The sequence below is a fragment of the Salmo salar genome, chromosome ssa14 (assembly GCF_905237065.1).
Source record: "Salmo salar chromosome ssa14, Ssal_v3.1, whole genome shotgun sequence".
Taxonomy (NCBI): domain Eukaryota; kingdom Metazoa; phylum Chordata; class Actinopteri; order Salmoniformes; family Salmonidae; genus Salmo; species Salmo salar.
Window position 1 is genome coordinate 21,803,934 of NC_059455.1, and position 12,602 is coordinate 21,816,535.

Sequence of the window (12,602 nt, forward strand, 5' to 3'; positions counted from 1 at the left end):
TGTTCCATTCACTGTCCAATCATGAACCAGAACAGACACACCTGCACTGTAAGGTCAGCACAGGGGCACGTGGCGAAACAATGTTTGCCTTATGACAAGCAAAACCTACGAACAAATAAAAGTGTGAAGGGCTCTATACCAGGGCTATTTAACTGGGGGTACTGCAAGGGGTCTGCAATTTATTTCTTTATTTGAATGTATTTATGAAGAGCGCAAGCAACAGAATACAATTATTTGTTATGACATACCTACAGTAGATAAGATAATATTTTCTTTCTAATGATGTCAACTTTATTTCTCAACTCCTAATATTGAGCATCTGACATAGGTTTTGAAAAAGCATGCGCGAATAGGCTACGAATGCGGCAAGTGCCGCTGGCTGCTGGTAAGCTTTCTTGACTTGAACATTAATTTTTGCCAACACATGGCTCACCTTTGTTTAACCAGCTAAAAAGCTGCACATAGCAAAAATGTTTTGGAGTTACCTTTCTAGCTAATAGCACAGTTTACACTTCCTCGTCCAATTATATTGTGGGGAGGTCAAAAGAATGAAAAACGATCTACCAAATCTATTCATTTTAAAACGTTGATTATTTCTCCTTGCTATTATCATTCACCTGATAAGACAGGAAGTATTTTGCTAACGTCTACTATATGACCAAAAGTATGTGGACACATGCTCGAACATCTCATTCCAAAATCATGGGCATTAATATGGAGTTGGTCCCCCCTTTTCTGCTATAACAGCCTCCACTCTTCTGGGAAGACTTTCCACTAGATGTCGGAACATTGCTGTGGGGACTTTATTCCATTCAGCCACAAGTGCATTAGTGAGGTCGGGCACTGATGTTGGGCAATTAGGCCTGGCTCGCAGTCAGCATTCCAATTCATCCCGAAGGTGTTCAATGGGGTTGAGGTCAGGGCTCTGTGCAGGCCGGTCAAGTTCTTCCACCCGGATATCGTCAAACCTGTATAGACCTCACTTTGTGCACGGGGGCATTTGTCATGCTGAAACAGGAAAGGGCCTTCCCCAAATTGTTGCCACAAAGTTGGAAGCACAGAATCGTCTAGAATGTAACTGTATGCTGTAGCATTAACATTTCCCTCCACTGGAACTAAGGAACTAATGGGGCTAGCCCGAACCATGAAAACAGCCCCAGATCATTATTCCTCCTCCACCAAACTTTACAGTTGGCACTATGCATTGGGGCAGGTAGCGTTCTCCTGGCGTCCGCCAAACCCAGATTCGTCCGTCAGACTGCCAGATGGTGAAGTGTGATTCATCACTCCAGAGAATGCGTTTCCACTGCTCCAGAGTCCAATGGCGGCGAGCTTTACACCACTCCAGCTGACGCTTTGCATTGCGCATGTTGATCTTAGGCTTGTGTGTGGCTGGTCGGCCAAGGAAACCCATGAAGTTTCCGAAGAACAGTTCTTGTGCTGACGTTGCTTTCAGAGGCAGTTTGGAACTTCGTAGTGTGTTGCAACCGAGGACAGATTATTTTTATGTGCTACGCGCTTGTGTGGCCTACCACTTCACGGATGAGCCGTTGTTGCTCCTAGACGTTTCCACTTCACAATAATAGCACTTACAGTTGACCGGGGCAGCTCTAGCGGGGAAGAAATTTGAAGAACTGACTAGTTGGAAAGGTGCCATTCTATGACGGTGCCACATTGAACGTAACGGAGGTCTTCAGTAAGGCCATTCTACTGCCAAATGTTTGTCTATGGAGATTGCATGGCGGTGTGCTTGGTTTTATACACCTGTCAGCAATGGGTGTGGCTGAAATAGACAAATCTACTAATTTGAAGGTGTGTCCACATACTTTTGTATATATAGTGTATGGTGGGGGGTCCCTGGGTCACCAGTTTGCCTGGGAGGGGTTCCCTGGTCAAGGAAATGTTGAAAACCCCTGCTCTATACAAAACACTGAATGCCTCAAGTAAGGTATAGACAGGGGGAAAAAAATACAGTTATGAGCCACTGTTGGCAACTTCTTTGTGTTACAGCATCACCGGTGTCTTCATGCACTGTATCTAGAATTAATGTAATCAGATAAGGGAAGTTTCACAAAACATGTCCCAACATGTACAGTGAGGGAAAAAAGTATTTACATTTCTGTTGATTACTCTGCTCACAGCCAATGTTTACTGTATTTTGTTGCCAGAGTTGGGCATTTCTAATTTGCACATTTATGATGACTGCGTACACATTTTTTGAAGAAAATGTCATTACAGAGAAGTGTCGGTACCTGCCACAAAGCATTCATGTGAAAATGGACAGGGCATGGAAACGGTTATGTAACAGTGGATAAAGTCAAGAGCATGGCTTTGTTACCTGGACATACAACTGGTAAATGCAAATCATTTTATAACATTTCTGACATGCGGTTTTCTAGATTTTTTTGTTGTTATTCTGTCTCTCACTGTTCAAATAAACCTACCATTAAAATTATAGACTGATCATTTCTTTGTCAGTGGGCAAACGTACAAAATCAGCAGGGGATCAAATACTTTTTTCCCTCACTGTATGCCATGAAATCATCCTCATCGGAAACCATTGACACTGCCACTTGTTCTGAATGACGCAATGCAATGTATCCATTGTCCAACTGTATTACAACTATACAAGGAATTCCTATCAACTCATGGAACCAGTTATATGTCCAGGTAACAATGCAATGCTCTTGACTTTATCCACTGTTACATAACCGTTTCCATGCCCTGTCCATTTTCACATGAATGCTTTGTGGCAGGTACCGACACTTCTCTGTAATGACATTTTCTTCAAAAAATGTGTACGCAGTCATCATAAATGTGCAAATTAGAAATGCCCAACTCTGGCAACAAAATACAGTAAACATTGGCTGTGAGCAGAGTAATCAACAGAAATGTAAATACAGAGAAGTGTTTTCCCCAAGGAGAGAATGTAAGTAAAAGAGTTGTGACAGAGTTGACAGATGCTATAGCCTGTAATAAGTGCTATTTGGCAAATATATTTCATAACGATCATAAACAACCTTTTGATTGACAAACCAAGTGAAGTAATGAGATTGCCTCCGAATACTGTAGAAATAACAATGATAATCTCCATTCTCCAGACATACCTGTGGAAAAGCAACGACCTAAGGACAGCTGTGGTCAAACCCAGACAGTGTTCAACATTTTGGCTAACTATATCTGCAGTGAAGTGCAAGGAACCGGAAAAATGTATTCACATACGTTCCCGACTAGATGACAGTAACCATTGTTTATTATGTTCAAGTTATGGATGGCAGATAACGATAACCTTGGAGAATAGATATGAAATAATTTGAGTGATTACGTGACCCCAATTTCACATGCTTGTCAACATGCTAAAAGTAACAGCGTTTTTACAGATAGCCAAATTATGTTACATTGTATCTTACAACAAGGATATAACATAGGCATAGCCTAAATGTTTCTGACCAAAGACTAGACAAATTGATGGAACATCCAAACAAATTCAATTGTTTCGAGTGGCAAAAAGTAACAGGTTGCGCTTGGAAAGGTTATTTTTGCACAAACTCTACAGTACAGATGGTCCTCCTGAGTAGCAACCCAAGAGTTCTCACAGAATTTCTCTTTGAATTCTAGAATTGTTTGGCAAGTAAAAAATATTAATTAAAACGACTTGAACTTACCCCATATGTATTCCATAGTTTACAATCCAGAAATCACATTTTGCTGAAAATACCAAGCAATTTTACAAGATCCTGGTGCTCGCTTACTATCTCGTCTTGGCTGTTATTTTGACTCCTTTCAAGACACGCAGGAATGCAGAAAAGCCTGCGCCCAAGCCGGTCAAACCCACACACCCCCTCTCTTCTCTTTTGAAATGAACAATACAATAGCAGCCCTTCCACATGCGTACTCAAGACGCATCGTCAAACATACCCGTCAGAGCGAAGCCTCTGCCCCTCAGTCGCCTCAGTAAAAAGGGGGTGTGCGGCAAATGATAAGGCAATTATTTACGGTTGATTGTACAAATTGATGTCAATACGTGTGTTGCCCTGCAGAAATGTCAAGTCAAAATTCCTCCATTCAAGAGTATAAAGCTGTCCTCGTCACACGCATATCATAACCTTCACATATCAGTCATCTCATCGATGCAGCAACCTCAGGTTTCAGCTGACCAAGCGACCTGTATTGTATTAACCCTCTTACTACAAGGTTACAGGTGGAGTACAGGAAAAGTCAGTGAAATAGTTGAATTCAAATACTGTTGTTGTATACACACCTCGGAGGGGACGAATGCGCCCAATGCACTGAGATTTATGACTTGTAAATGATTTGGTGTGGTTGACAAGAAGTACCAAAAATGTCACTGATTTCCCTCTAAAAATGCCAGTCAGTGTCATATGTCACAAAAACTGGTCATCTAAAAAATGCCAATGGTGGAGGAATATAACAACATGGTGGCAAAGTCATTATTTCCCTAGTAGAATAAATCTAAACAGCAAAATAGGCTATGTGCCCAGAGCTCTATTAAAATGTGCATCTCTCAACAGCATATTTAGAAAACAAAAAGACAATATTAAAGGAGGAAGACTGCATTCATCTCAGAAAGTTTCATCTTTTTCTGTTTGCTCTACATGTCAATCAAAATGATAGCTGAATGTCCATAGAATCCCAGTATTGGCCTAAAACCCAGTATTGCAGACACTTTGTCAAACAAGAGTATAGATTAACATATAAATAAGGCCCTCTCCCCTGGTTGAGGGCAGGACAGAAAACATTAAGAGGTTATTCACGGGTGGATGACTCCCTGAGTTACAGGGGCTGCATCTCAAATGGCACCACATTCCCTATATAGTGAACTACTTTTAACCATATAGGGGACAGTGTGCCATTTGGGATGTAAGCCCATGTTCATCCTCATTCCTCTACCCATCAGCTGCAGTCATAAAACAACCAGCCCAAAGACCCCTTCCCTGTTCCCACTGACCCCCAGCCCAGCATCCCTCCAGCCAGCGGCCGTACCCCCGCAGATTCCCCCAGTGAATGCCCTGGCTGAGAAAAGCCCACATTAAGACAGCAGGGTCAGCCATGCTACTCAGACCCTGTGAGATGGAGCAATAGACTGGACACAGGGTACTTTGTCCCTGATACATTCCCAAAGACACCGACTCTACAGAGCATTTCCCGGCCTATGGACAGCAGTAGTAGAACGCAAACACTAACTGGCATAAATTAAATGAAACCCTCATGAAAACAGACACAAGACACTGAACATAGCGGTCATTTTGTTATTATTACAACTTGTAATTTTGTTCCTTTTGAGATCTTACAGCTGTTTCTCACTGACCAGGCAGGGAAGAGGTCAGCAGCAGTCCACATACTCATCATAAGAGATTTAAGTTACTTCAGTTGATGCTAATCTTGCTGCTGCAGCTCTGTCGTATTTTCTAAAAAGCTCTGCTGTAGTTATGTAATGGGCACTGCTGGCAGTTTTTAATCCACTCAACAGATGCGTTTGTGCCATTGTTCTTCATACTTGCAGACTGCTTCTTTGTCGCAGGGTGTATTACGAACGAGGGATACATGGATAGTGATCAACCATCATCCAGATAAAGAATTTCAAGGTTTCTCTACGGTCCCGAGCCATTGGAGAAGATTAAAAAAAATTGCAGACTAGTTTAATTATTGTTGCAGCAGTTAGTAATGTTCAGATGTGTCTGTATGCATTTAAAACACAAGTCCTCACACAGAACTGCATACATATAACATGTATTTATTAATTCATTTTTTTATATATCAATTATGGGGGAAGGCCTCTGTATATAATGAATTTATTGTGTGCGGCACATCCTCTCATTAAAGCTAACAAAAATGTGTATCCCAAAATGGCAATCTATTCCCTATTTAGTACACTACTTCGAACAGGGCTCTGGCCAAAAAAATGGGCTCTGGTCCAAGTAGTGCACTAAATAAGGTGAAATGTGGGATGCATCCAAAGTCTTCCTCTCCCATTCTAGTCAGTGCATTGGTGTAACAGATTGGTAACTATACTGAACAAAAATGTAAATGCAACATGCAACAATTATTATATTGAGTTACAGTTCAAATAAGGAAATCAGTCAATTGAAATACATTTATTAGGCCCTAATCTATGGATTTCACAGGATTGGGCAGGGGAGCAGCCATGGGTGGGCCTAAGAGGGCGGGAGCCAGGCTTGGGAGCCAGGCCCAGCCACTGGGGAGTCAGGCCCAGCCAATCAGAATTCGTTTTTCAGACAGAAATACTCCTCAGTTTCATCAGCTGTCTGGGTGGCTGGTCTCAAATGATCCCACAGGCGAAGAAGCCGAATGTGGAGGTCCTGGGCTGATGTGGTTACACGAGGTAACTGGTTGGACGTACTGCCAAAAATCACTAAAACAAAGTGGGAGGCGGCTTTTGGTAGAGATATGAACATTAAATTCTCTGGAGACAGCGCTGGTGGACATTCCTGCAGTCAGCATGCCAATTGCACATTCCCTCAAAACATCTGTGGCATTGTGTTGTATGACAAAACTGCACATTTTAGAGTGGCCTTTTAAATATGTATTTTTTTTTTTTAGAGCAGCAGAAAAATAACGATAGCGAGACTATATACACGGGGTACCGGTACAGAGTCAATGTGAGGGGGGCACCGGTTAGTCGAGGTAATTGAGGTAATATGAACATGTAGGTAGAGTTAAAGTGACTCTGCATAGATAATAACCAGAGAGTAGCAGCAGCATAAATGAGGGGGGGGGGGGTGTCAATGCAAATAGTCTGGGTAGGCATTTGATTAGCTGTTCGGGAGTCTCATGGCTTGGGGGTAGATGCCGCTAAGAAGCCTTTTGGACACAGACTTGGCGCTCCGGTACCGCTTGCCGTGCAGTATAAGAGAGAACAGTCTATGACTAGGGTGGCTGGAGACTCTGACAACTTTTAAGGCCTTCCTCTGACACCGCCTGGTATAGAGGTCCTTGATGGCAGGAAGCTTGGCCCCAGTGATGTACTGGGCCGTACGCACTACCCTCTTTAGTGCCTTGCGGTTGGAGGCTGAGCAGTTGCCATACCAGGCAGTGATGCCGCCAGTCAGGATGCACTCAATGGTGCAGCTGTAGAACTTTGAGGAACTGAGGACCCATGCCAGATCTTTTCAGTCTCCTGAGGGGGAATAGACTTTGTCGTGCCCTCTTCACGACTGTCTTGGTGTGTTTGGACCATGTTAGTTTGTTGGTGATGTGGACACCAAGGAACTTGAAGCTCTCAACCTGCTCCACTGCAGCCCCGTCGATGAGAATGGGGGCGTGCTGGGTCTTCCTTTTCCTGTAGTCCACAATTATCTCTTTTGTCTTGATCACGTTGAGGGAGAGGTTGTTATCCTGGCACCACACAGCCAGAAAAACATTCTCATGCAGGTGTTTCTTTTGTCCAGGTGGGAAAGGGCACTGTGGAGTGCAATAGAGATTGCATTATCTGTGGATCTGTTGGGGTACGCAAATTGGAGTGGCTCTAGGGTTTCTGGGATGATGGTGTTGATGTGAGCCATGACCAGCCTTTCAAAGCACTTCATGGCTATAGACAGGCTACGTGTCGGTAGTCATTTAGGCAGGTTACCTTAGTGTTCTTGGGCATAGGGACTATACAGATCCTCTCAAGCTCTGTCAGATTGGATGTTGAGCGTCGCGGCACAGCTATTTTCAGATCTCTCCAGAGATGTTCGATCGGGTTCAAGTCCAGGCTCTGGCTGGGCCACTCAAGGACATTCAGAGACTTGTCTTGGCTGTGTGCTTAGGGCTGTTGTCCTGGCTGTGTGCTTAGGGTCGCTATCCTGTTGGAAGATGAACCTTCGCCCCAGTCGGTGGTCCTGAGCACCCTGGAGCAGGTTTTCATCAAGGATTTTTTTGTACTTTGCTCCGTTCATCTTTCCCTCAATCCTGACTAGTCTCCCAGTCCCTGCAGATGGAAAAACATCCCCAAACCATGCTTCACTGGAGGGATGGTGCCAGGTTTCCTCCAGACGTGATGCATGGCATTCAGGCCAAAGAGTTCAATCTTAGTTTCATCAGACCAGAGAATCTTGTTTCTCATGGTCAGAGTCCTTTAGGTGCCTTTTGGCAAACTCTAAGCGGGCTGTCGTGTGTTTTACTGAGGAGTGGCTTCCGACTGGCCACTCTACTATAAAGGCCTGATTGGTGGTGTGCTGCAGAGATGGTTGTCCTTCTGGAAGGTTCTCCCATCTCCACAGAGGAACTCTGGAGCTCTATCAGAGTGACCATCAGGGTCTTGTTCACCTCCCTGACCAAGGCCCTTCTCCACCGATTGCTCAGTTTGGCTGGGCGGCCAGCTCTAGGAAGAGTCTTGGTGGTTCCAAACTTACTCCATTTAAGAATGATGGAGGCCACTGTGTTCTTGGGAACATTCAATGCTGCAGAATTTTTTTCGTACCCTTCCCCAGATCTGTTCCTCGACACAATCCTGTCTCGAAGCTCAAAGGACAATTTCTTCAACCTCATGGCTTGGTTTTTCCTCTGACATGCTCTGTCAACTGTGGGACCTTATATAGACAGGTGTGTGCCTTTCCAAATCATTTCCAATCAATTGAATTTACCACAGGTCGACTCCAATCAAGTTGTAGAAACATCTCAAGGATGATCAACGGAAACATGATGCCAGAGCTCAATTCTGAGTCTCATAGCAATGGGTATGAATACTTACGTAAATAAGGTATCTGTTATTCATTTTTTATACATTTCAAAAAAATAAAAAACCTGTTTTCGCTTTCTCATTATGGGGTATTGTGTGTCGATTGATGAGGATTTTTTTTTATTTAATCCATTTTAGAATAAGGCTGTAACGTAACAAAATCTGGAAAAAGGGAAGGGGTCTGAATACTTTCCAAATGCCCTGTATATGCTCCCTCCTCTCCTCTTCAGTCTGTGGCAGTCTTACCTAGAATGGAGGCGCCCTCTGCCTGGAACTCTGGGACCTGTCCCTCTGATGGAACACTGACTGTCCGACGCAGGATCCTGCCCTTTGACGAATCTGTAGGACTATCAACCACCTCACCTGGCATCTGAAAATCACAGAGGGAAAAAAACGGAAGCATTTTAAGTAGGGCATCGTCAGCAAATGTATAGTACGTATACTGAATAAGTAATAGTTTTCCTAGTAGCTTAGGACCATGATCAGCCTGGGACATATATACAATATTAAGGTCTTCTCTTTAAATGTAAATGTTTCCTGCACACATAGAAGACGGGATATATTTTTAGAGTTAAGATGTCAGACTCAGCCCCCTCACTATCCACACCATTCCTCTGAAATGGTGTGTGTGCATGGTGGTAGAAGGGGGGGGGGGGGTAGTATTAGGAGGAACTTTACTCACCTCTTCCTCCTTATTGAGCAGGATGAGCTGACTATCAGTCAGGATGCAGTACTTCCTCTCCCACATACTGGTCTCGGAGTAGGGCGACTGGCCGCAGGAAAAGCGGTGTGTGGGTGATCCCTTCACATCTGCACAGAGGGGAGAAGAAAGAGACCTCAGGAGGGAGTAAGCAGCACAGAAGATCTCACTGTAAATCAGGAAGATACTAAACTTTAAAAAGTTAAGGAACGGGTTATAATGAACATTCTCTTCACCCTTTCAACTTTACTTTATACACCACCTTTTGTATGTGATGATAGGATGCCATACTGAAGTGAACTGCTTTTTGGGCTATGCCTCATTTTGACTGATCAAAGTCTGCTGCCTAACAGAAGATAGATCATCATGAGACACAGCTGTATTGTTGATTCTACTGACAGAGGAACCAGCATTAGGTAGGAAATTGAATTAGCACCAACTCTGTTGAGCCCAGAGAAAATAAGGTGAAGTCATCACAACTTGTCTGTAGAGGGCAGAGTTGTCCTCTGCTAAGCAACAAAGAATGGATTTCAGCTGTCAGGCTACTGCATGTTATTGCAGGCCTTCAATTACATCCTATATAGATTAATTTAATATTGACATGCAAAACTGGAAAAGGTGAATCCATACCTTGTCATAAAATAAAATCATTGCCGTGTGTGGAGTTTAATCCCCTTGCCCAAGAAATAATATATTATCATCATACCTGAAACCAAGCTTGATAGCCTACCTAAACTAGCAATAGAATTACTGCAAAAGTATGTGAATGGTGATTGGCTGAAAGCTGTTGTATATTTTTACTCTTCCAATTACGTTGGTAACCAGTTTATAATAGCAATGTGGCACCTCGTGGGGTTTGTGGTATATCCGCGTTGCGTCATGCATAAGAACAGCCCTTAGACATGGTAAATTGGCCATATACCACACCTCCTCGGGCCTTATTGCTTAATTAATTCACAGCTGTCTGTCAACCCATCATTATGTGATGGAGGTACACTGCCTTGTGTCCATTAACTACCTCACTGCTCCTACAGGATGTCTTCTGCAGGATGTGACCTTTTCCCTACTGGTGAGATGGTTCCGTCACAAATGGCGCACTGTTCCCTATATAGTGCACTACTTTTGACCAGGGTCCAAAATGCACTATATAGGGAATAGGGTGGTATTTGGGATGCAGACAATGCTTTAGGAGGCAGCAGACATAGCAGGCAGGCAATTATAGTTGATGAGGTCATTGCAAGCGAAAGGGGGCTTTTTGGGATTAAATATTAAAGTGTTGTATTCAAGGTTCATCAACCCACCGGGTGCATCTGCCTGATGATAGGCTAGCTGTCTGGTTGGTGGAGGGTAGTTGTGGAATAAGAGTGCATAGGTCATGCCTCCATGTCACCAAGCATAAGTGGGAAGGGCTATAGGTCTATAGGCGACCCTTCAGGCGTAATCAATCTCCTTTGACTAACAAGGTTGAGTCCAAAGGAGGCCCTATTCCCAGAGGTTCATGTACTTTCCCGCAAGTGAGTCAGTCATTGGCAGCGTCCCAAATGGCACCCTATTCCTTATATAGTGTAGTGCATTATGTAGGGAATAGGGTACCATTTGGGAGACCAATGCTGCCCCTCCCCCCCTCCATGTTAACTGGCCACAACCCTGTAATGTACTCCAATAGCAATAAGCAGTGCTGAACAATAGGACAGAGTGCAATGACGAGGGCTGATAGCAAATAGTTTTTACAACGCCGGCTCAACAAACACGGATGTAATGACAGAGTAAACAGACATGTTTTTATAGTGTCTGACTAGAGATGGTAATGTGCCGCCTTTTGGCCGCAGCACTGTGTTGGAGACTGCTCCACACACACACACACACACACACACACACACACACACACACACACACACACACACACACACACACACACACACACACACACACACACACACACACACACACACACACACACACACACACACACACACACACACACACACACACGGAATATAGAAGACGTGGGCGAGGGGGGAACGTAATCCAGCGATAGTGTAGGCTGCTTTGAATAGGATGGCTGGCTGCATGTATTCATTGTTTATGTTCAACATATGGGTATGTGAGCTGAGAGCTCAAATGAGACATTCTGTGCCAGTTGACTAATTGACTGCGGAGGAGTGAACAGCACAGCTCCTTTTGAATCTGGCCAACTTTCCCATACACAGATTACAGACGAGAGGGAATAAGATATTTTTTTCTTTCAGACATGCGGTTCAATTTATCACTCATCATTTCCGAAATACAGCGACTTCAAGTTATTTTGAGACAAAAGAATGAACTAAACTTGAGTGTGTCATCCCTGGAACGTCTGTCATTAAATCTTCAATACTGAAAAGAATAAAACTGCATCCACCGATGTTTTCCCCATCCCATGACAGCACTATACTGTACAATGGTAGTCTATACAGAGAAATGTACACGTTACCAGATATTTCTGTAGGCATATTAAATCATGTACCACAAAGGTTCACTGCCTCAACACCCAAGAGAACACAATCTTCTCTCACCTGCTACTGTTCAAATGTGGCTGTCTACTGTGTGAAATTGCCACGTTTCTCAAGGGAATTCAAAGCGGCCACAAATTCCACAAAATAGCCTCACCTAAGCAGGAGTAAAAAAAACTAATTGGAGTATTCTGTGTTTCTCCTGTAAGAATATCCAACTACCACATCCACAGAAACCCTTACACTCGTCACTAACTAGGCCTAATTACCAACAGTCTATTGACAGGCTGTATCAGCCAACAGGCTGTATCATAACCGGCCGTGATAGGGAGTCCCATAGGGCGATGCACAATTGGCCCGGCGTTGTCCGGGTTTGGCCGGTGGAGGCCGTCAATGTAAGTAAGAATTTGTTCTTAACTTACTTGCCAAGTTAAATAAAGGTTACATAAAAAAATATATTTAAGGTAGATGTGACCATTTAGTCAGAAGACTGCTGTTGCAAATTCATCTCACTATATAACTCATCTACGCTCGACTGCAGAAGCTTGTTGGCCTGGTTGGTTTAAGACCATTTGCTATCTGATGTCACCATCCCATTTTCAGGACTGAGGTCTTTGACCAGAGGCAGAGCAAGTACTTCAGAGACGACTCAAACAGGCATAATTTGATTTGGTTTCATTTACACTCATAAAGCGTTAGAATATCCAAGAAA

The 12,602-nt window shown here is 43.6% G+C and overlaps 1 protein-coding gene across 7 annotated transcripts in view; it reads right to left on the reverse strand.

Annotated features, from left to right (window-relative positions):
• Positions 1-12,602, reverse strand: part of LOC106569068 (ras GTPase-activating protein nGAP) — a 100,584-nt gene that overhangs the window by 54,124 nt on the left and 33,858 nt on the right. For 5 of the 7 annotated variants that reach the window (XM_014140017.2, XM_014140015.2, XM_014140016.2 and 2 more), the window contains exons 2-3: positions 9,384-9,511; positions 8,948-9,071 (exon numbers count right to left, since the gene is read on the reverse strand). In XM_014140017.2, the coding sequence (XP_013995492.1) occupies positions 8,948-9,071; positions 9,384-9,511 (252 nt within the window). Of the gene's footprint in view, positions 1-3,665; positions 3,859-8,947; positions 9,072-9,383; positions 9,512-12,602 lie in introns of those variants that run through there. The other 2 variants (XM_014140021.2, XM_014140022.2) reach the window with 2 other exon arrangements.